We start from the raw sequence: 25,514 nt of genomic DNA on the forward strand, positions 1-25,514 counted from the left end.
ATTCGGGAAAAAATCCATAATTCATTAAATAAATCACTCATTAATTTACATATTGATTCGATCAGTTCCTGTCCTTGGTTCGATACTCGATCGATGCAATAATGTTTAATTTTATGTAAAAAATAATAATTTCAATAAACCATGTTCAAAATTCTTAAAGAGGCTCAAAATCCTCTACTACCATCATCTTATAAGCCATCATGTCCGCCATCTTGGAAATTCGTAATTTCAATGCTAGAAATTCGGGAAAAAGTTCAAAACTCATTAAATAAATTTTGCAACCAATAAAATGATTAATTAGATCGACTTAGGTCCTTGGTACGATTCTGGATGCTGAAGAAAAAATAAATATAACAACAATTTAACATAATAGTGACAGGTTCGTAAATAAAACATCGCAAATTCTTTCACAAAATAAATTTTATTACAAAATCTATCTTTTACTACAGGATCACTTGCGAAAGCCCTGCATAGGCGTGAAATGACTAATTCTTAGCTCCAATCGGTTTATACTAGACAGAGACCAACCAGAACCTTTACAGACATAGTCCTCCTCTTCTTGACAGAGTTTCTGGATACCGTTTTTAACAGTTTGCTTCACATCGTCAGAACTGTAAATTACTGCAGCCGATGTCTTGAATGCACACTTCCTCACTTCGTCTTCGAATGGATACGGCTTTCCATATATACAGTCCAACCACAAGTTATATTTTGATGGACCGTTTGTTGCTACATCATCAGTAAGCTGATTGATTATGTCCTCTCTGATATCATCAAGAAAATTACAAATGTCTTTTGACTCACCTAACGTATTTAGATAATAGTAATCTTTCAATTTTCCACGAAATGCAGACTGCGCCAAGTAGAACCCATTATCATTCACTTGTAATGCACCGAACACAGTATTAGGTTTATTTTCATGTCCAGACGTTATAGCAATCGGTTGCTGCACATTGGTTTTCTTGCTTGTACGCTTACGAGTCTCCAATCTAAAGCGAGGAGTCGAAATTTCTACAGGTAGTTCTTCAGTAGACACACGGACTTTACCGTTGCATTTTTTCACATGCCGTCACAAACTATCAATACGTGTAAACCATTCATGACACTCATCACAGCGGAACTTCATGCGAGATGGATTCTTCTTGCATTTACTCCTCTCATGTCTTCGTGCTACATGAGAAAAAGTGAACGACATATCGCAGTAGCTGCAAGGATACCTTGCTGATGAAGACGAGCCTTTCAAACCCGATCCAGATACTGACGTTGCCGCAGTTGCGACATCTCCAGGCATACTCTTATGAACATCAATGCATCGTTGATGAATAGAAACTTTTACTTTCTGCCGAACAGCAGGACCTTTGCATGTCTTCATGTGCGTTTTCATATTATCTTTTCTGGCAAACTGCTTATGGCATTTCTCACAAACAATCATTTTACGATAAAGGTTCTTGACACATTCTCTCTTTTCGTGTCGTCGAGCATTGCTGTTGTTTGCGAAAATCTTGTCACAGTAACAACACCGATGTCCGTTAGTTGTTGAATCACCAGCCATTGAAGTCTCCATTGAGGCTGAAACGAAGTTCGTCGTGTTTTCCTGTGTAGCCAGCACCACCGGCATTAGATTCTCTTCTGCTGGTGGTACCACGACTGTTGAAGACTCCTCCAGTGTTGTCAGAGGCGTTGCCGTCGAGATCTGCTCCTTCCTCGTCGCCGTTGACGTTAGGGTTCCTGTAGACGATGGTACATCCTCCATCAAGTTCGATGTTAAAGTCGGTAAAGATGCCATCGAGTTCACAAGAACAGGTAATTACGCGACTTATGCACCAGAAGAAACAAACTAGGCGATCCTTACACCGATAACGTCAGTAACAAACTGAGCATCCTGCTGTCTAGGACTCGCTTATATACATGCACAGGATGGAATAATACGCTAGTCAAATCAAGAACCATCAACAATAATACTCGAGTCAAAACTACATTAAAAATAGAAGCCCACTCAACGAAAAAGGCAGCACATTTGGAAGCAAATTCGACATATGAAATGGACACGCAATGCACGCACTTGCAGATTTCATCACAAAGTTAACATTTAAATTTCATTCAAGCGAAGTAGCAAGCCAATGTCACATCATCATATTAACATCCTATTGGTCATACTATTCTCAAAATTTCACAGTATTATAAATCACACCAGTTATAGACGGACTTATGGTTTCTAACACACAACATTTCAGTCATTTTTCTTTAATAAATTCATATTTTAAACTGCAAAATATACATAGTAAACGAAGAACCAGGTACGTAAATATATATATACTTTATGTACACTGTAGACGTCAAGAGCTTGAAAGTACATATGTAAGAAAGATATTTAATAAAACTCATATTAAATTGTATATTTATTCCCATTAATACACATCAGATCAAAAAAAGTAGGTTTTATTATATAAACCTCGAATTTCTTAGTTCATGTTTCTTTGAGGACGTACAAATTTTCAGCATTTCGCGAACCAAGTAGAAGTTTTAGTCTATTCTTCAATCATTTGGATTGTCTCTCGATGAACAATTGGTCTCATGTGCTACGGCTTCCATCTTCTTTACATATTTGTTATTATTAGTCTTAAAATCCACGCATCCGTGTCACTATCACAGACGCAAAGTTATCATCATCATCATCGTAGCTGTCATCAATATTATCATGAGCTGCATCAATATCACTCATTTTATGATATCGTTTCCGCATTTCAGTTGTCAGAGATTTACCACAATCTATGATCTTGTGAGCTTCACATTATTCTCTATTGTTTTGTAGACATGGTTAGTTCCATTCTCGTTTTCTTTAAAAGCCTGTGTGTCCAGTTTTATTATTTAATCCTTCAACCCATCATCCCAAACACAATTAAATCATCGTAGTATACAGAAAAAAAATCAACAAAGTTCCTTTCATTTAATCTTAGGAACCGCATCATCCTTTCCACCTATAGTATAGTTTCTTGAGCCCAAGAGTCTTTCATTATATACCATGCAGTGTTCTTCAAGAGATGTGGTATACTTCTAGTTCTACATACAACTCCATCCTATCATTGATTTGTTGACACATTAGAAAAAAAAACCTTAAAGTTAATTTTTACGTGTTTTATTAAATTATCACTTCAGCTAAAAACAATTACCACACATAGTGTGTTATTACATTTCCTTCTTCATCTGCAATGCTAAGTTCCTTGATAATAAATCCATACTGACTAGAGAAACCTTGGATGTTTACACATTTCGTCATAGTGGTCGAGACGAGACTAAGCCGGTAATGTACTGTCAGGTCTTAGATAATAGACGACACAATCTACCTTGTTGCAGGATGTCTCGATGATGTCCGGAGCCTCCTCGTCACAATCACTGGTGCAGTGATGACCGAAGTTGCAGACCTCTAGTTGGAAGTAACCATCCTCGGTGACGTAGTGCACACGGCGGAATCCGGGCGTACCTTCCGCGTACTTTGCAGTTGGAACGAACAGCATTTGCTTGAATTTGTAGCAGCAGCTCTATACCCACACGACTATGTGTTGACTGCTGTGTCTAGGGTGTTGACCTCAATTTATTCCGCTAGGACCACCCTCCAGTCCAGTCACATGTACCGTTGCTTCCGTTGTTGTCCCCCGCCTTGCTGGCGACCTCCAACATTCCAACACGGTGATCAACCATCCAAGCCCTAAGCATGCTAGCATTGTGTCTTGAGATCGGACCTGGACATCCAAGTTACATAGAGTATAATATACTCTGAAATACATAATAAAGAGTAAATTGATATAAATAACATTATACTTTGCTTAATAGTTCCAGAAGTAATGAACGCACTGCTTGACCAGTGACAGGTGTAACTAAATATGAAATATATTTAATATTTTATTTTCCATTACCTTTCGTGGTATTTATTAATCATTCACTCTACGAAAAACAACTCAAGACAATAAACCTGACCAATGAATTAAATACAGTACCGCTATGCCTTACATGAAAGTATAATTTTTCGATAATCTGAATAACCTATAAATCGTTCATGTACAAAGCCACACATACAGGCCAATTGTCTATGGACCATGAGACCGAGTCATGACAATATCAGACGTATAGGCTAGAAATTTCAGAACCGCAGGACCTTCTTCGTCTTTAGTTAATTACAGTCATTTAGACCATCATGAAATTTTAATACATACTAAAGGACCAAGCGACCTTGAAAAATATTTTAGTAACACCAAGAGGTTTTTGAACTAGTAAATATTCAGTTACTACATATTTTACTACGCGCAATCAACAAAAAGGAAGCACCATCAACAAAAAGGCAGCACAATCAAAAAAGGCAGCACATTTGTAAACACCATCAACAAAAAGGAAGCACATTTGTAAACACCATCAACAAAAAGGAAGCACATTTTGGAAGCACCATCAATGTAAAGGCAGCACATTTTGGAAGCACAATCAATAAAGAGAGCACATTTGGAAGCACCATCAACAAAAAGGAAGCACTTTTGGAAACACCATCAAAAAGGCAGCACATTTTGGAAGCACAATCAAAAAAGGCAGCACATTTGGAAGCACCATCAACAAAAGAAGGAAGCACATTTTGGAAGCACCATCAAAAAGGCAGCACATTTGGTAACACAAGTTACGAGAACTAAGTCTTAGTTAGAAATCAGAATGCAAGAAATAAAAACATTAAATTTTTACTTTTAATAGTTAATTTATTTCTTAACATTATACAAATAGAAGTAAAATAAGCCATTATTGTATGTAGCCAGCTTTCCTCAGTTCTTCGAGTATGAAGGATATTTCTTTTATGCACGAATAGTTTCCTGCACAAAGCGAGCCATGTAGTAGTATAGGATAGCCGGTCCGAAAACAGGCTTCAGGCTGTGGATTGTGCGGATTGTGATTGTCGGTCCGCCATCTTGGATTGTGACGTCACGGCGGCCATCTTGGATGACCTTGTCCTTGACCTCTGATCTTGACCTTGACCCCGGCGGCCATTTTGGATCCGCCATCTTGGATCCGCCATCTTGGATGCATCGTAAAAGGACACAACATAACGGGACACAACGTAACGGGACAAGTAGATCACGGAGGCCATCTTGGATCCGACATATTTAAATCGAGCGCCCCACTCATTATGATGAAATTTTCATCTCTGTCGCCATATTGATTTTTTTATGTTCCACTGGAGGCCGCCATCTTGGATACCGACGACTCTGTTTCAGCTGTTTGTTCCTAGATAGCGCCAGCGTCGCTCTTGATTTTTTTCTGTTCCACTGGAGGCCGCCATCTTGGATACAGTCGACTTTGTTTCAGATGTTTGTTCCTAGATAGCACCATCGTCGCTCTTGATTTTTTTTCTGTTCCACTGGAGGTCGCCATCTTGGATACCGACAACTTTGTTTCCGTCGTTTGTTCCTAGAGAGCGACAGCGTCGCTCTGTCTCATCACATAAGGTCGATGTTCCATTACCTACCAGAGCTATTATGATCCTTATCGACATATTAAATTTATTTTTTTATGAAAAATATATTGGAAACGCTGTGATTCGAACCATCACAGCTCTGATCTCTAGGTTGGAAAACATACGCCTTTAACCGCTCGGCTATCGAGACATTTACCAGACTGAAAATTAAATAAGGTATATAAAAAAAATAACATGCATATTTGGACTTGTAATTTTTTTAATTTAAAGTAATAAAAGCACCACCTGTTCGAGACAGAACCACCATCTTGTATTAAGACGTAACTGTTGCAATTATCGTTATGGTCGCCATCTTGAAAATCCGTAATTCTTATGTTAGAAAATCGTGAAAAATTTCAAAAATCATTAAAAAAATTAATCAACCTAATTAAATAATAAAAAAATCCTTAAAACCACCGTTGCACTTTTCGTGACGACCGCCATCTTGAAATCACCCGCTGGAGATCATCATCTTGTTTTCGTCCGCTAGAGTGTGCTGATACCATGTTAGTATAAGTATCTAGTCACCACACATTTGTCCTTGACCTTGAACTTTGTCCTTGACCTTGAACTTTGACCTTGACCTTGACCTTGAAATTTGCCCTTGACCTTGAAATTTGACCTTGACCTTGAAATTTGACTTTGTCCTTTAAATTTGACTTTGTCCTTGTCGTCCATCACGGATCCGTCATTTTATGTTCAGTACATGCTACCAGGAGCTACCACCTGTCGGAGTACACCATCTTGTGTGTGTACTTGTATTATAGAGTACATTTCCGTCTGGATGATTTTATTCTAACCCGCAACAGTGCAGTAATCATTTATTACCGAGGTGCCCCCGCCATCTTGAAATTCGGCAGCTATCTTGAAATCATGTAATAATGTAGCTAGAAAAGCGGGAAAAAATCCAAAATTCATTAATTAAATCACTCATTAACTTACATATTGATTCGATCCGCTCCAGTCCTTGGTTCGATCCCTGAATGATGCAATAATGTTTAATTTTATGAAAAAAAAATAATAATAATTTCAATAAACCATGTTCAAAATTCTTAAGAGACTTTAAATCCTCTACTACCATCATCCTATCCGACATCAAGACCATCATCGTTCCAACTGCAAAGTACGCGGAAGTAACGCCCGGATTCCGCCGTGTGCACTACGTCACCGAGGATGGTTACTTCCAACTAGAGGTCTGCAACTTCGGTCATCACTGCACCAGTGATTGTGACGAGGAGGCTCCGGACATCATTGAGACATCCTGCAACAAGGTAGATTGTGTCGTCTATTATCTAAGACCTGACAGTACATTACCGGCTTAGTCTCGTCTCGACCACCATGACGAAATGTGTAAACCTCCAAGGCTTCTCTAGTCAGTATGGATTTATTATCAAGGAACTTAGCATTGCAGATGAAGAAGGAAATGTAATAACACACTATGTGTGGTAATTGTTTTTAGCTGAAGTGATAATTTAATAAAACACGTAAAAATTAACTTTAAGGTTTTTTTTTCTAATGTGTCAACAAATCAATGATAGGATGGAGTTGTATGTAGAACTAGAAGTATACCACATCTCTTGAAGAACACTGCATGGTATATAATGAAAGACTCTTGGGCTCAAGAAACTATACTATAGGTGGAAAGGATGATGCGGTTCCTAAGATTAAATGAAAGGAACTTTGTTGATTTTTTTTTCTGTATACTACGATGATTTAATTGTGTTTGGGATGATGGGTTGAAGGATTAAATAATAAAACTGGACACACAGGCTTTTAAAGAAAACGAGAATGGAACTAACCATGTCTACAAAACAATAGAGAATAATGTTAAGCTCACAAGATCATAGATTGTGGTAAATCTCTGACAACTGAAATGCGGAAACGATATCATAAAATGAGTGATATTGACGCAGCTCATGATAATATTGATGACAGCTACGATGATGATGATGATAACTTTGCGTCTGTGATAGTGACACGGATGCGTGGATTTTAAGTCTAATAATAACAAATATGTAAAGAAAATGGAAGCCGTAGCACATGAGACCAATTGTTCATCGAGAGACAATCCAAATGATTGAAGAATAGACTAAAACTTCTACTTGGTTCGCGAAATGCTGAAAATTTGTACGTCCTCAAAGAAACATGAACTAAGAAATTCGAGGTTTATATAATAAAACCTACTTTTTTTGATCTGATGTGTATTAATGGGAATAAATATACAATTTAATATGAGTTTTATTAAATATCTTTCTTGCATATGTACTTTCAAGCTCTTGACGTCTACAGTGTACATAAAGTATATATATATTTACGTACCTGGTTCTTCGTTTACTATGTATATTTTGCAGTTTAAAATATGAATTTATTAAAGAAAAATGACTGAAATGTTGTGTGTTAGAAACCATAAGTCCGTCTATAACTGGTGTGATTTATAATACTGTGAAATTTTGAGAATAGTATGACCAATAGGATGTTAATATGATGATGTGACATTGGCTTGCTACTTCGCTTGAATGAAATTTAAATGTTAACTTTGTGATGAAATCTGCAAGTGCGTGCATTGCGTGTCCATTTCATATGTCGAATTTGCTTCCAAATGTGCTGCCTTTTTCGTTGAGTGGGCTTCTATTTTTAATGTAGTTTTGACTCGAGTATTATTGTTGATGGTTCTTGATTTGACTAGCGTATTATTCCATCCTGTGCATGTATATAAGCGAGTCCTAGACAGCAGGATGCTCAGTTTGTTACTGACGTTATCGGTGTAAGGATCGCCTAGTTTGTTTCTTCTGGTGCATAAGTCGCGTAATTACCTGTTCTTGTGAACTCGATGGCATCTTTACCGACTTTAACATCGAACTTGATGGAGGATGTACCATCGTCTACAGGAACCCTAACGTCAACGGCGACGAGGAAGGAGCAGATCTCGACGGCAACGCCTCTGACAACACTGGAGGAGACTTCAACAGTCGTGGTACCACCAGCAGAAGAGAATCTAATGCCGGTGGTGCTGGCTACACAGGAAAACACGACGAACTTCGTTTCAGCCTCAATGGAGACTTCAATGGCTGGTGATTCAACAACTAACGGACATCGGTGTTGTTACTGTGACAAGATTTTCGCAAACAACAGCAATGCTCGACGACACGAAAAGAGAGAATGTGTCAAGAACCTTTATCGTAAAATGATTGTTTGTGAGAAATGCCATAAGCAGTTTGCCAGAAAAGATAATATGAAAACGCACATGAAGACATGCAAAGGTTCTGCTGTTCGGCAGAAAGTAAAGGTTTCTATTCAACAACGATGCATTGATGTTCATAAGAGTATGCCTGGAGATGTCGCAACTGCGGCAACGTCAGTATCTGGATCGGGTCTGAAAGGCTCGTCTTCATCAGCAAGGTATCCTTGCAGCTACTGCGATATGTCGTTCACTTTTTCTCATGTAGCACGAATACATGAGAGGAGTAAATGCAAGAAGAATCCATCTCGCATGAAGTTCCGCTGTGATGAGTGTCATGAATGGTTTACACGTATTGATAGTTTGCGACGGCATGTGAAAAAATGCAACGGTAAAGTCCGTGTGTCTACTGAAGAACTACCTGTAGAAATTTCGACTCCTCGCTTTAGATTGGAGACTCGTAAGCGTACAAGCAAGAAAACCAATGTGCAGCAACCGATTGCTATAACGTCTGGACATGAAAATAAACCTAATACTGTGTTCGGTGCATTACAAGTGAATGATAATGGGTTCTACTTGGCGCAGTCTGCATTTCGTGGAAAATTGAAAGATTACTATTATCTAAATACGTTAGGTGAGTCAAAAGACATTTGTAATTTTCTTGATGATATCAGAGAGGACATAATCAATCAGCTTACTGATGATGTAGCAACAAACGGTCCATCAAAATATAACTTGTGGTTGGACTGTATATATGGAAAGCCGTATCCATTCGAAGACGAAGTGAGGAAGTGTGCATTCAAGACATCGGCTGCAGTAATTTACAGTTCTGACGATGTGAAGCAAACTGTTAAAAACGGTATTCAGAAACTCTGTCAAGAAGAGGAGGACTATGTCTGTAAAGGTTCTGGTTGGTCTCTGTCTAGTATAAACCGATTGGAGCTAAGAATTAGTCATTTCACGCCTATGCAGGGCTTTCGCAAGTGATCCTGTAGTAAAAGATAGATTTTGTAATAAAATTTATTTTGTGAAAGAATTTGCGATGTTTTATTTACGAACCTGACACTATTATGTTAAATTGTTGTTATATTTATTTTTTCTTCAGCATCCAGAATCGTACCAAGGACCTAAGTCGATCTAATTAATCATTTTATTGGTTGCAAAATTTATTTAATGAGTTTTGAACTTTTTCCTGAATTTCTAGCATTGAAATTACGAATTTCCAAGATGGCGGACATGATGGCTTATAAGATGATGGTAGTAGAGGATTTTGAGCCTCTTTAAGAATTTTGAACATGGTTTATTGAAATTATTATTTTTTACATAAAATTAAACATTATTGCATCGATCGAGTATCGAACCAAGGACAGGAACTGATCGAATCAATATGTAAATTAATGAGTGATTTATTTAATGAATTATGGATTTTTTTCCGAATTTCTAGCTAAATAATTACACGATTCCAAGATGGCTGCCATAACGAAACATGCAACATTAATAGGATCCAATATGGCGGTCATAATGTAAAGTGTAACGATAACATCGTACTCAACCGAGATGGTGGGCATAACGAAACATGCAACAATTAAATATAATCCAAGATGGCGACAATAACGATATTTTCAACAGTGGTTTTAAGTAATAATTTATTTAATTTTTATTATTTAATTCGATTAGTTATTTTTTTTAATGATTTTTAATTTTTTCCCGTTTTTCTAACATAAAAATTATTGATTTTCAAGATGGCGGACATGACATCATACTACCTGACGATAAATATACTATGAACAAAGTGGTGGGAGTCAGTCTGCCAGCAGCCACCAAGAGGGAAGGATCGGATGCCATTTTTATTTTTTGCACTCGTCGGGTTCGAACCGAGGACTCATATTTGTATTAAAATTTTATTAATTGAATGGCTAGCTCTAAGGTTTATTAAGTCGCTTTTAGGATTTCGGGATCTTTAAGGAATAAAACGGGAAATTTTTCCTCAAAACGGGAATTTTTGAGTCATTTTGAGTCATTTTTAAGGAATTTTAGGGAATTTTTGAGTCCAAGATGGGATCCTGGATCCTGCGCCTGTCCCAGAACCGGTATTATCCTACTACTTCTCAAAGTTAATAATGTTGGTTGAAAATTATGAAGAGCTATATAACATGCGGCATGTACAATATTTTAACATTACTAGGCGAGATAACTGCTGGGAATAAATAGGTTCCATCATGAATGTTTATGTTATGGATCCAGAATTTACGCTTTCTTCGCCGTTTACGTTTCTCTTCCACTTCCATTGATACTGTACTAACAACTACAAGTTCTTTGTCACTTTCCATTGCAGTGGCTCGGGCGACACTGTACCGTCCGAAACAATTTCCGTCCGTACCGACCATCCGTCCGTCCGTCATTGCCGTGACGCCCTAGTGCGCGCGTACCTTACAATTTCCGTCCGTACCGCCCGTTCGTCCGTCCTTGCCGTGACGCCCTAGTGCGCGCGTACCTTAAGCCTCCTGCTTGATATTAATGCATGAAATTTTGCATCCCGCATGTCAGAGCCCAGGGTTTTCCCTATGTCTATGCAGGTTTTACCTGGACTCAACTTATCTAGTTTTAGTCTAGTATATTCAGTGAGGGGAGTTAGTCATGGCGCCAATCGCTGCCATGACTGGCCAATCCCCCTCCTAGCACACGATGCATGCTACTCCTCCTTAATGGCTAATACCCTGCATGATTAGAGCGTATGAGCTTCGGCCTGAGACGCACTTAGTCTCCCTCCCTAACCCGGAACCCTCCCCAACACACTTAGTTTTAATTTATGTTAGGAAAAAAAATCCCTGGCCAGAGGAGAGTTCCAGCTGCGCTTCGGAGGAGGACGGACGTGTACCATAGCTGCTCGCCTAGATTTACAGGCCTAACCTGTGCATAGCACTTGTCAGTGCTACCCAGCGGCAATTTTGAAAGGTAGCCTGTGCACCCAGTGTGCGCAGGTAGGTAGCAAATGTAACGGTATGCAGGTAACGTACTATTATTGACGACCAACGAGCTCTGAGACACCTGGGGAGTTAGATCCCCTGTAGCCCCTAGCCTGAACCCAGCTAATTAGCCCCGAGGGACGGGTTGGGTGCTCACGAGTGTGGGGCACTGACGCAAGCGAAAACAATGACAGAAATGGACAAGACTACGCCCTCCCTTCAGGAGGAAACCACCGACGGCGACTGGCAGACAGTCGCCACAAAGAAGGTGAAGAGGTCGCACCACGAGATGGCTGCCTCTACCTCAGCCCAACAGGCGCACCCCCCCCCCAACCCAAAAATCACCTGCGGCAGCGCCCAAGGCCCCTTGTGTCAAGCCACTCTTCGTGTTCCTTGACCAGGGACATCAATACCCACGTGTGTACCACGCCTTGAAGAATGCCCTAACTGAACACTTCTCTTGCGTGAACAGAGGTAGGGACGAGATACTGTAGCACACCGCCAGTATCCTAGAATATCAGCGCGCAATTAAGGCCCTTCAGGCCATTGGGGCGCAACATTCGGTGCTGCTGCAACAGCACGAAGTGCCGAAGAAATTCGTGCTGCGTGGCGTGCATCGCCATATACCATCGGACTTCCTCCAAGAGGACTTCGCAGCGTTGAATCTGCCTGTCCAGAACCATTGGTTCATGGAAAACAGGCGGAGGCGAGTTAAGTGCGACGCCCTCGTCATGGAGGTACCGCAGTCGTGAGACACCGAACGCATCCAGGTTCTACACGAATTTGCAGGAATGCAGATACGCGTAGATGATTACAGACGACCGAAGGGCCCCTCACAGTGCAGCAAATGTCAACGTTTTAACCACGTTGGCAAGGGCTGCAGCGCGGCAGTAGTCTGCCGATGGTGCAGCGGCCCACACAGCACCACCGACTGCCCGTATGGAGGCCAGCAGGAGCACAAGAAGTGTGCTCACTGCGAAGAACCGCACTGCGCCAACTACAAAGGGTGCAGTGCTTACAAGAAAGAGACGCGTAAGCACCTTCCCCCCCAAGAGCGCAAGAAACGGAAGCAGCTATCTGGCCATGACTTGCGCGACAACAAGCGCGCCACCGACCAGCCCCAGCCCCAACAGCGAGCACCGCAGGGACATCACGCCCCCCCAAGACGCAACCCCTGGGGCCCTACGCCACCGAGCTTCGGCCAGTACCTGGCGCAGGCCAGCGGGAGCTGGTTTGCGCCCCTGCAGCAGCACTGGGAGCCCAGCCACAACGAGCTGGACTACCCAGTCCTAGCCAACAACCTGTGGGAGAAGAAGAGGAGGTTCAAGAAGAACCCCACGGGCCACAAGAATGGCCAAGGCAAACCCCCGCGCCCCGCCCAGGACAGGCCTCGACAGCCCGCCCAGGACAAGCTGGCAGCAACCAAGCCAGCACCAACACCGGCGAAGAGAACGCCTGCGCCCACCCAGCCGCAGGCCGCACCTGAGGCCGCCATGGCAGTTGACACAGCACCTTCGCTGCCGACTGCCCAGCCGACACCATGCACCAGCGCCCAGACACCAGCGCTCGTGGACATTCAAGCAGCCCTGCAGGCACATGATGCCATCAGGGGCAACGCCCACCTGCAGAGTGCCATCGGTCCTCTCTGCCAGATACTGGTAATCTGGCTAGACCCGGCCAAATCCACGGGCGAAAAACTTCGAGTTACCATGGACTGTGTCTGTGCGCTTGCTGAAGCCACCCATGGCCAGCAATAATCCGGCCACGAGCTGCGTCACAACCTCGGTCATTAGTAATAAGTTACATTTACCTCCTATTCTGGAAGGCACGCGGCATTAAAAATAAATGACCGGAACTTATCAACCATCTGGAAAAATATAAAATAAAAATAGCTGCAATAAACTAAACACACTCAACCCCAACCGACAGGCTGACTATCATCAATTATGTCATTTACAGGCGCGACTGAGACGCACGAGGCGGCGGAGTATCCCTTGCTGTCCACACTAGTGTCAAACACTCTGCTTGCCAGATTCCTGATTTTCAACATCTTGAAGCTATTGGAATTAATATAAACATAAATCGCCAACAGATTAAACTAATCTCAATGTATGCTCCACCAGGTAGGTCCCTCAGTGAGGCGGATCTGGACGCTCTGTATGGGGCGGCCCCGAGCCTCCTCGCTGTAGGCGACAAATGCCAAGCACATAGAGTGGAACTGCAGGCGCGCTACAGCGAACGGCAGACTACTCTACACTCACCAATTTAACAGAAACTACCATGTACATGCTCCTTCCGAGCCCACACATGACTCTGGTAGACTGAATGACTTTCCTGATATTTTAGATATTGCCCTGAACAAACGTGTCAACACGGGATTAGAACTCAAGGTTGTACACGACATGTCATCGTACCATTTCCCAGTCCATTTGATCTTCGATGACGCCAACGTAGACTCAAACTCACCACGAAAAATCAGGGATTATAGAAATGCGGACTGGCAACGCTTTAAAAATTATTTTACAATAAATCTCCCTGACGCGGTCGAAATTAACATTGAAAATGGCAACAACCTAAATTTCGCGATACTAGAATTAACTGAGAAAATCCAGGATGGTATCAGCCAGTGCATCCCGGAAAAGGAGGTTAGGCTAGCGCACGACGAGCTGCCAGAATACATCCGCAGCTTGATTTCACAAAAAAAAATCGACTGCGGCGCGAATACACACGGCGTCGCACACAGCAGACGAAACGCCGAATAAACGAATTACAGACAGTAATATCCGACGAAATCTCACTCTGGCGAAGCAGCCAGTGGGAAACAAAAATCGCAAGACTCGACACCCAGGACGAAAGCGCCCTGGACAATGACGAAGCGAATTTAAACAAATCGGATAAAATTCCGCCCCTTGAAACAAACAATGGCGTAGTTTTCCAGCCCCGTGACAAGGCACAAGCTTTTGCCGACACACTGGAAACAGCATTCCAGCCCAACATGCAGCCCTGCGATAGGCTATTCACAGCGCAAATTTACCGCGAACTCCGCGTTAAATTGCGACTACCTACAATCTCTGCGCCACTGCTAACACAGACGCAAGAAATAAAGCGTGCTATAAAAAAAATGAAGCCGTGAAAAGCTCCCGGGGATGACGGCATACAGGCTGTTGTTCGCAAACAACTCCCGAATGAAACACTCGAATATCTAGCCGAGTGCATAAATGCAATATTTAGGCTAAATATTTTCCCCTCGCAATGGAAAGAAGCTAGAGTTATAGTCTTCCACAAGCCAGGCAAAAACAAAACACTGCCCTAAAATTACAGACCTATTAGTAGGGACCAGAAAAATTCGCGGGTTCAATGACCTCTAGGATTAACTTTATAGTTCTACGTACACTCGGTCAAATGCCACCCTCTCATTGGCTGCTGTCTTGTGGAGGTGTCCCAACGTAGCGGCCTGTGATTCGATACAGCTTCGGTTGAGTGTTTCTCACTGGCCCAGAGTCGTCCAGGTGAGTTGTGAGCCAATAGCAGAGGCAGCACTGAGGTATAACTATTGGAATTTCAGGCTGCCGTGAAATGAATCCACGAATTTTTCCGGTCTCTACCTATTAGTCTAAGTACTGTGTCTAAAGTCGTAGATAGTATTATACTACACCGACTTAACGTACACATCCACGAAAATAACATACTGCCGAATGAACAGTTCGGCTTTCGCAGTACACATTCGACAGTGCATCAGCTAGTGCGCCTGACAGATGAAATCACAAGCGTATTTAACGTACAAGACTTCGTAGTTGCTACGTTTATAGATGTAGAAAAAGCCTTCGACAGAGTATTTCATGTGGGGCTAATCTACAAACTCTACCAAACAGGATTCCCGGACTGCTCTATCAAGTTAGTCGCGTCATACTTAGCAGACAGATCTTTTAGAGTATGTACTGAAGGAGCTCTATCAGATATAAAACAAATAAGAGCAGGTGTACCTCAGGGAAGCATCTTAGGCCCTGTACTCTTCAATGTATATGTCAGTGACATGCCACGCCCTGCTCACCGCCTAGTAAAGCTGGGCTGCAATGCAGATGACACAGTACTGTATAGTAGGTCCCACAACCTCCGGCTAGCTACAAACAGATCGCAAGCCGCGTTCACTGAGTTTGAACGATGGTGCACGACTTGGCGTATCAAAGTAAACACAACTAAGTCAGAGGCTATTGTGTTTACCCGCAAAAATCTCCCACCTGCAGAACACAGGCCGCAAATACGTTTGTTTGACGAACTAATACCACATAAGGATGTAGTGAAATATCTAGGTGTACACATGGATAGGAAACTACTCTGGCGCTACCACATAGACACTAAGCGAGCGCAAGCACAGGCTAGGATTATCTCACTATACCCAGTGATGAGTAGGCGATGTGGCAGCAAGGTTAAAACCGGCCTACTGCTGTACAAAGCTCTAATTCGCCCCATAATCACGTACGCAGCCCTTGTCTGGGCAACAGCTGCCCCATACACACCTACTAAAACTACAGCGAATTCAGAACAGGTGTATTCGAATCGCTACAGATGCCCCACGCTACTGTCCAGTAGAAGCTTTGCATCGTGAAACCGAGTCGGAAACTTTGCAAGACTTTTATGTTCGTACCACACAAACTGTTTATGATCAATGCGTAAACAGTTTGAACCCAAATGTTTCTTCGCTCGGGAATTACGATCCCACGTGACACAGAAATACAAACGCTCAAAATCACTTCTCGCGCACCGCCCACCGTAGTGGCGCGCGATTGGCCGAGCAGCCGGCCAATCACAGCCGATGCGCGCGATTTTTATTTTCCTAACCTAACTAAAACTAAGTGTATTTTGTTTGGGAGGGTCTGGGTTAGGGAAGACTCTAGGTGCGTCCCAGGCCGAAGCCTTTACGCCTAATCATGCTGGGTTTAAGCCATGCAGACAAGGGAGCATGTATCGTGTGCTTGTTCGGGGATTGGCCAGCCATGGCTGCGATTGGCGCCATGACTAACTCCCCTTCTTAACTCTAGACTATAACTAGATAAGTTGGGCCCAGGTAAAACCTCCATAGACAGAGGGAAAACCCTGGCAGCCGAGGCCGGACCCCAACCTTGATGTTGCGGACTAGCGAGTAAATTCCGCCCTTAACACTCGTATTGCTGGCAGCTCGTTGTAGCATTATAAATTCAAACACATAATACACTTTAGAGTAAGAAATTTACTAGCATAGATATCATTATCTTTGAAAGATTTGTGCAATGGGAGTGCATGACTTGATGTAAGATTTTGGACATACGCCATTGCTAAGCACATGTAGCTATGTCTGTAGTAGAAAACTAAAAAAAATACCCAAAAGACAAAAACACAAATCAAGCAAAAAAAAAATTGCTGTTGTCAGCAAGATATAAACACCACATAATATTCCATAACAGGACTATGGCCAACAAACAAACAAAAACAAAGAAAATGGACTAAGAGAACGAAAAAAAAAAAAACACCACAAATGATGACAGCACAAAAATATTGAACCCAAAAAAATTCAGCACAACGGTTGAAACGAGACAAAAACACGACAAAACGAAAAGACGAAACAAACACAATATTTTTCCAAAACAGAAGAGCACGAAAAAAAAAATCCCAACGCGTATTAGACTGCAACAAGGCATACCCGCACCAGTGGTTTCTTTCTTGTGATTGGCGGCCGTCTGCGAGAGAAGTCGTTGCCTATATTTGACCAAGCCAGTCAGGACGCGTTTGCTTTCTTGCTGAGTTATTGTGATTGGTGTAGTAACAATTTACATGTAGCTGGAAGAAATTCGACCAATCACGAAACACAGACGATACTACAGTGTTCTAACTTTCAGTGAGTCTCGAAATCTTTTCGCGAAATATGCATGGCCCTAGTAACAGGTAAAATTGGTTGTCTGTAAAGTCGGTTTACGGACGATAGTTTAACGTGACGTCATAACAAAACATTTATGAAATTATTGCATACTTTTATGAATAAAATTGAATAATTTTTATTTTAATAATAAAATAATAAATACTTGAAATTATACTAGTAATCAGATTTTTAAAATGCAAGAATAATTAACCTTTATTGACGAAATTGTTGTTGTAATAAGCAATGAAAACCACCTAACTTTAACCATTAACTTTTCACTTCATTTTATAAACAGTCGACGAAACAGTTCACGTGTAGATGACTTGTAATTAATTTAAAAAACTGGCGTTTAGCTATAAAGTTTAAATATAACTATGAACAAGTTTTCATATAAATAAACTGTAATCAAATATCTATAATCAATTATATGAATCACCATAATTTTTTAGTCAATTGTAACATAACCTATTATTACTGCACTCGCCGACAGCGTAACGGGACACAGCGTAACGGAATAATGTGCGCAACGGGACACTTTTTCGTGCATGCAGCCGGAGTTCATCGATTTATTAGATGTTGTCACGTCAAAAAACCCACAAATGATGACAGCACATAAATATTGAACCCAAAAAAATTCAGCACAACAGTTGAAACGAGACAAAAACACGACAAAGCGAAAAGACGAAACAAACACAATAGTTTTCCAAAACAGAAACAAGCGACGTTTCGGGAACTGCTATCTGCATCCGTCCTCAGGCATAGACGCACATGGTACGAAAACATAGGTGCAATAAATCCCATGAACCTGGAAGACAACATGTGCTTCAAGTGGGCCATACTGGCGCGGTACGGGGAGGGGGATCATGTCAAAGTCGATCATCGCTACCACGAGCTGGAGGGGAAGTTTGATTTTTCAGGGGTTGAGTTCCCTACTCCCCTCCACCAAATCAAGCTATTTGAATGAAAGAACCCAGAACTGACAGTCAACGTCTATGCAATGGAGGAACACGGCAAGATCGCGCCAGTGTATGTGGGGAAGGAGGAAAAACGACATCATTAGACTTTCTGTTGCTCGACTGCGAAGAAAAAAACTCGCACTTTTGTTACATAAAGAACTTTTCAAGACTCGTCAGAACCAAGATTACAGCCCACAAAGAAAAGATACATGTCTGCAAGATATGCTTCACATATTATCACGATTTGTCACGAGATTCAGGTATGACAGGCCAGCAGTGTTTCGATGCACACAAGAAATTCTGCAAACCCATTCTCCCGTAACCCATGCGGCCGTAACGGAAAATGCAATGGTGACGTCATAATTAAAAATTGCGGAAAACTAAATGGCGGAATGTTCGAGAAAACAAATTGACGTTATCCAAGATGGCGGATCCAAGATGGCCGCCAAGGTCAAGACCAAGGTCATCCAAGATGGCCGCCGTGACGTCACAATCCAAGATGGCGGAAAACGCCACAACACCACTCTCTGAACCATGATGTCAGCCGTAACAGAACTTGCAATGGTTATGTCATAATTAAAAATGGCGGAATGTTTAAAAAATGACGTCATCCAAGATGGCAGAACCAAGATGGCGGATACAATATGGCCGCTAAGGTCAGGGTCATCCAAGATGGCCGCCGTGACGTCACAATCCCAAATGGTGGCAAACACCACAACACCACACCCTGAACCCTGGCGCCGCAGCCCCATTTACATACTACTTGTGACAATGAGACGAAAATGAGACAAAGTGCGTCACTGTTTGGGTCGGTGCGATTATGCTCGACGTACCGACGACATCGTAGTCGTTACAGACGATTAGAGGGAGCATCGACCGAATGAATATAGGTGGAAAAGGGAACTGGAACACCCTCGAGAAAACCTACCGGCTATCAGTACCGTCCACCATGTTAATCACTTGCCTAAATTCCGGGCTTGATCTCGCCGGGAATCCAATCCCGGATCACCCATACGTGAAAGGCGAACGGTCTACCGGGTCATAAGAAAGTGTTGTTTACATTATTCCAGGTTTTTTTTAAACTCGAATAATGTTGATGGTGTGTTTTGATACCTCTCAATTTTTATTCAAAGAAAGAAAGTAAAAGTGTCCAGAGGCTGGTTTGGAACCCTTGGCAAATTTAGCGGTAGTTTAAGTACGACTTGGGAGATAATACAAACGTCTTCTTTAAATATCGCCACCCCTTTATATTTCAATGCTGATCAATGACGACTTACAATATACAGTAAGATAATTTCATAGCCCTACATTGTTTCTTCGATATTCAAGTTTGTAATCTCGCAGTTACCACTCTAATGTTGGTAAACTATGAGTTTAAAGCTGTAACAGCCGCTGATCCGACCTTATTCAGGGCCTCCTCGAAACAAAATTTACTTTTCTTTTTTTCCTTTATGTTACCTAGACTTAAGTTTATGACATTTATATGTACCCATTGTTTAAATAAATGTGAAATATACTCTGCATTGATTAGTATTTGTACTAGTATTGTATGTACATGTGTATATACAAATTTACTTGTTCTATATCCCGAAGCACTCAACTCCATGTGGATTCCACAGAACAAAAAATTAAAACAAATAAAATAAATAAACATTTGTTTTTAAACTGATCTACCAACGCATTTCTATTGTTAATATTCTCGCTTACTATAATTATACACAACTGAGTTTAAATTTGGGATTGTCAGACAAAAACAAATCTAACAAAGCTCACTGAAAAGAATGCGGACAGTAAGATTATTACGTACAGCTTTTTGTGAAATTAGAAAAGTTTTCAACTTATTTTTATGCTAATTTATGCACGTAACAAAATATAGCTCATTTTCAACAAAACAATTGTTGAAAAGGAAAACTCTGTACTGGACTTGTCATTCGACGCACTCTAAAAAAAACTGGAAGATAAAAAAAAAATATTTAATTTATTTAGTAGGCTAAATGATCCATATTATAATATTCCGCTGTATGTATGCAAATAGCTCAACTGTTACAGAATTGCTGTATTTTAACTTACTGTCTTGAGTATCTGAGCCTTCCATCTCTGCAGAGTAGCATGCGCCCAGTAGAAGCGCTGTAGCGATCACTGTAACCTTGATTAGCATGATGAGCTGCAACAAGCATGCCAACATTGCTAGAAATTGTGACGATTTCCTTTGTACAAGTACCATAACTACTGTTCATATTAGAGTATCTGTTACTTTGGAAAGTGGCCAACTTATCATTTTAGGAACGAGGTCATTTGATGTAACGTATCCTAAATATTCAAAATGATATAAAATACAACTAATTAGATTTTTTCTGTAAATTAACATGAATTTAAGAAAAATAATATTAAGATACATTGAAAAAGATAGATTGGGGCACCAAAAAATACATCTACCATCGCAAATTCAATTGCCATGAAATAAGCATATTTCGAAGTATTGGAACAAAAATCCTCTCATGTAAACAGTTATCAGACCCGCTTTTGGACTTATGTGTTTATGTAATTACACATACTATTGCATTTTGCACTTAGTAGCATATAAACTAACTATTTATTATTTTGTCTCATTATATTCAGTACTAAGGTTAGATATTTTGGCATGATTTAGGTTACAGTATTTAATCCTTTTAAGAAGTATTACGGTGTTTGCAATAGGTTTTATGAAAATTTTTTATATTGTCTCATGTTTTTAAGTGTTTATAATGATGTTCTTTCTTTATGGTGCATAAGCCGCTTTAAGCTATGTTTGCATGTTTGTTTATTTGTGTAATACATTTTTATTTTCTATCACATTTTTTAGGGTTTTTTTCTTTATTAGTAAGTAGTTGGTTTTGGTACCTCCGGGGACTGGGTTCTGGGTGTGGTGCCTGGTGCTAATCCGCCATCTTGGATTTTGACGACACGGTGGCCATCTTGGATGATATTGACCTTTAACTTTGACCTTGACCTTTGACCTTAAAAATTAGCCAAAATTGGTCAAAATTGTCACAAATTTCCCCAAATTACCCAAATTTGACCAAAATTTCCAGTTTTTGGAAAAAAAATCCCACCATAAATTCTCAAAAAATTACACAATTCAAAAATTAGGATTTCGGAAACCTCAAAATACTTTTTGCCTTAGAAAGAAAACAAATTCCTAAAAGAGGCTTAAGCATCCATGTCTAAAGCCTCCGATAAGCCTCTGACGTCATCTAGTATTATGACCGCCATCTTGGATTATGACGTCACCATTGCAATTTCCGTTAGGGTAACCATCTCGAAAATCCATAATTTTTATGTTAGAAAATCGGGAAAAATTTTAAAATTCACAAAAAAATTAAATAATCGAATTTAATAAAAAATCAATAAAAATTATATTAAAACAAATTAATGTACACTTACGACATGGAGCTCGGAGTCCTCGGTTCAAACCTGGCGAGATAAAAAAAAATGACACCAGGTCCTTCCTCCTAGGAAGCCACCGGTAGACTGACCTCCCACCACTTATGCCAAGATATATGTATCGTCAACTAGTAGGATGATATGTCCGCCATTTTGAAAATCTGTAATTTTTATGTTAGAATACCAGGGAAAACTTTAAAAATTATAAAAATATATTAATTAAAATTTAATAAAATATTACTTAAAAACCACTGTTGTATATATCGTTACGGTCGCCATCTTGGATTATATAAATGTTGCATGTTTCGTTATGCCCACCATCTTGGTAGAGTATGATTGCATCGTTAAACTTTTCGTAACGGCCGCCATATTGGATTATATTAATGTTGCATGTTTTGCTACGGCCGCCATCTTGAAAATACACAATTTTAATGCTAGAAATTCCGAAAAAATTCCAAAAAATATTTTAAAAATTGTCTAATTCAAATGTTTAGTTACAAAACGAATTCGGTACCCGGTTCGATTTCCGGCGAGAGTGAAAGAGAAATTTATTAATATTTAAAAAAAATCCTCAATAAAAAGTAATAAAACTGTCTTACACCAAACCCGATATTTTGAATTATGTCACCACTGTATCAATTATCGTTACGGACAGCATCTTAAAAATCTTTATTTATTATCCGATTTCAATGAAAGAAGTTAAAAATTCATCAAAAATAACTTATTAGAATACTGATTGGTTAGATCGTTTCCTGTCCTTGGATCTAAACCGGTAAGGGAACAAAATAAGAAACGACAGATCCTTCCTCCACAAAAGACACCTACAGACTGACCTCCCTCCATCAGTACCAAGGTATATATCGTCAACTGGTATGAAATCATGTCCGCCATCTTGTATTCGTCCGCTGGAGCCCACCATCTTGTTTTCATCTGCTATAGTGTGCTGATTCCATGTTAGTGTAATTTTATGTTCACAATAACTTTGACCTCGACTGTTGGCATTGAACTTTGACCTTGACCTTTATCTTGACCTTGAACTTGACCTTGATCTGGAACTTTGGCCTTGACCTTGAAGATTGACCTTGACCTTATCCCTGAAATTTGACTTTGACCTTGACAACCATCATAGATCCGACATTTTGTGTTCAGTAAACACTACCAGGAGCCACCACCTGCTAGAGGACATTGCCACCATCATGTTTTCGTCTCCTGGAGGACACCCATCTTGTTTGTGTGTACTCGTCTTATAGAGTGTATTACCATCATGCTTGTTTTATTCTAACCAGCTAGAGTGCACTAATCATTTATTATTATGGAGGCATCCGCCATCTTGAAATTTGAGCACCATCTTGGAATCGTGTAATTATTTAGCTAGAGGTTCGGGATAAAATCCAAAATTCATTAAAAACGTTCACTCATTATAGTTATAATTGATTCGAAACTTGGTTCGATCCCTGGGCGATATAAAATTAATTTAATACAACATCAATTTAGCTTAATAGTGACAGCTTAAAGAAATAAAACCACGAAATTTCTTTTACAAACGTAACATTTATTACTTAATTTCTATTCTACTATAGGATCACCCTCCGAAGGTTAGCAATACATTTAGGTCTGCATAGGTGTGAAATAACTAATTCTTAGCTCCAATCAGTTTACCATAGACATAGATCAGCCAGAACATTTACTGACATAGTCCTCCTCTTCTAGACAGGGTTTCTGGACACCATGTTAAACAGTTTGCTTCACGTCGTCAGAACTGTAAATTACTGCAGCCGATGTCTTGAATACATACTTCTTCACTTTGTCATCGAACGGATTTGGCTTTCTATATATACAGTCCAGGGGCGAATATTCCATGGAACCAAGGGAACCATTGGTTCCCTACTGCTGACCAATAAATAAAATAAATATATTACTACTTGTCTACTGTCGTAAATAATTCAACTCGTATTTTTTGAACAGCTCGCCCTAACACTTTGTGTAGGTGGGTTCGCGCGTTGAACCTCTTCAGCTAACGCTTTATCTCTCTCATGCCTCTCTTTCTCTCTCTGCCTTCTTCGCTCCCACACCCCTCCTCCCCCCTCCCCCGGGTTCTACCATTGCTTTCTGCGCCTTCATTGGTGGCTGACTCATCAGATCCCTCCGCCTTCGCCTTTGGGTGTTTCCGTGAGCACTCGGCTTCGGCTTCCGACCAGGGGAACCAAGCCAGAGGGCTGGTTCCATCGCGTGCCGCTTGGCGTATTCTCTAGAGAAATTGTGTGCTTCGCGTTGCGTAAAATAACTCGCCGGACAGCCTAAAAGCAGATTTACTACATTAAGAATATGTACTTTATAATACTTAATTACGTCCCAAGTTTTTGGTGAAGAGTTTCGTCAAATTCAAAAGTGGCCACATAGCTACAGCATTGTTGAACTCGCTCATTGCGGTAGGCTTGGCCAAGGGAACCAACAGTCTATTCTGCGGGCCCTGGCCATGGAGGGGATTTTAAGGGGAGTGCGGAGGGACGAAGCTGGCGCAGTAGGGGAGGGAGCGGCATGAAACAGACGCGCTTGTGACTGCGTGGTAGAAAAATTTTAGAGGTGTAAAAGTAACGAAAAAAAGCGTATCCGTATGTATTCGTTACTATAGCAATTAGTACTCGTTACTATCGTATCGTTACGTTACTCGTTACTTCTGATACCGCATAACATACTATGTTATGTTGCAGCAACGAATCGAGTCGTATTGCGTACGCGTACAGTATGACGTCGCGTAAATAGTAATAAATAGAAGATATACAATTAACAATATTTGATAAATAACAGTTTTTGTTAACCAAGAAACAATTAAATCTCATTAGAGTGGCTTTATTATATTATCTTTTTTAAGATAAGAACAAAAAAAAAACGTGAAAATACGCGATACTAAAAAACAAAAACATAAATATTTCTCATTTGTAAAAAATACTTTCTTACGTTGTTTCTGTTCCAATCTCAAACTTTGTCTACATACACAATACCTACCTTTAATAAACAGTAAAAAAAACTTGAACGACGAATTTCCAAATTATACTTTACTTAATAAACAAACATCAGTAGTATAGGAATGGCGGAGCTAAGACAGGGTCCAGGGTGTGGATTGTGTGGAGTGGGATTGTCGGTCCGCCATCTTGGATTGTGACGTCACAGCGGCCATCTAGGATGGTTGTGACCTTGACCTTTGACCTTGACCTTGACCCCGGGGGCCATTTTTGATCCGCCATCTTGGATCCGCCATCTTGGATCCGCCATCTTGGATCCGCCATTTTGGATGACGTCATTGTGTTCTCGAAAATTCCGGCGATGTGTTTTCCGCCATTTTGGATGATGACGTCACTGTTGCATTTTTCGTTACGGTCGCCATCTGTAACTTTTTTATTTATTATCCGATTTTAATGATTTTTTTTAAAAAATTATAAAAAAATTAAATAATAAAATTTTAATAAAATAATTATAAAAAATATATTTTTACGACACGGAGTTCGGAGTCCTCGGTTCGAACCCGGTGAGGGAAAAAAAAAATTAAAAATGGTGACCGATCCTTCCCCCTGTGGTGGGTGCTGGCAGACTGACCCCCACCACTTTTTAC

At 40.6% G+C, this 25,514-nt stretch overlaps 1 protein-coding gene across 1 annotated transcript in view; it reads right to left on the reverse strand.

The window, feature by feature from the left end:
• Positions 1-25,514, reverse strand: part of LOC134546322 (chitinase-3-like protein 1) — a 167,306-nt gene that overhangs the window by 103,258 nt on the left and 38,534 nt on the right. Inside the window, exon 2 of the mRNA XM_063389065.1 lies at positions 20,552-20,645. Coding sequence (XP_063245135.1) covers positions 20,552-20,639 — 88 coding nt within the window. The 5' untranslated portion in view covers positions 20,640-20,645. The remainder of the gene's footprint in view (positions 1-20,551; positions 20,646-25,514) is intronic.

The sequence above is a fragment of the Bacillus rossius genome, chromosome 1, assembly GCF_032445375.1.
Source record: "Bacillus rossius redtenbacheri isolate Brsri chromosome 1, Brsri_v3, whole genome shotgun sequence".
In the NCBI taxonomy this organism is placed as follows: domain Eukaryota; kingdom Metazoa; phylum Arthropoda; class Insecta; order Phasmatodea; family Bacillidae; genus Bacillus; species Bacillus rossius.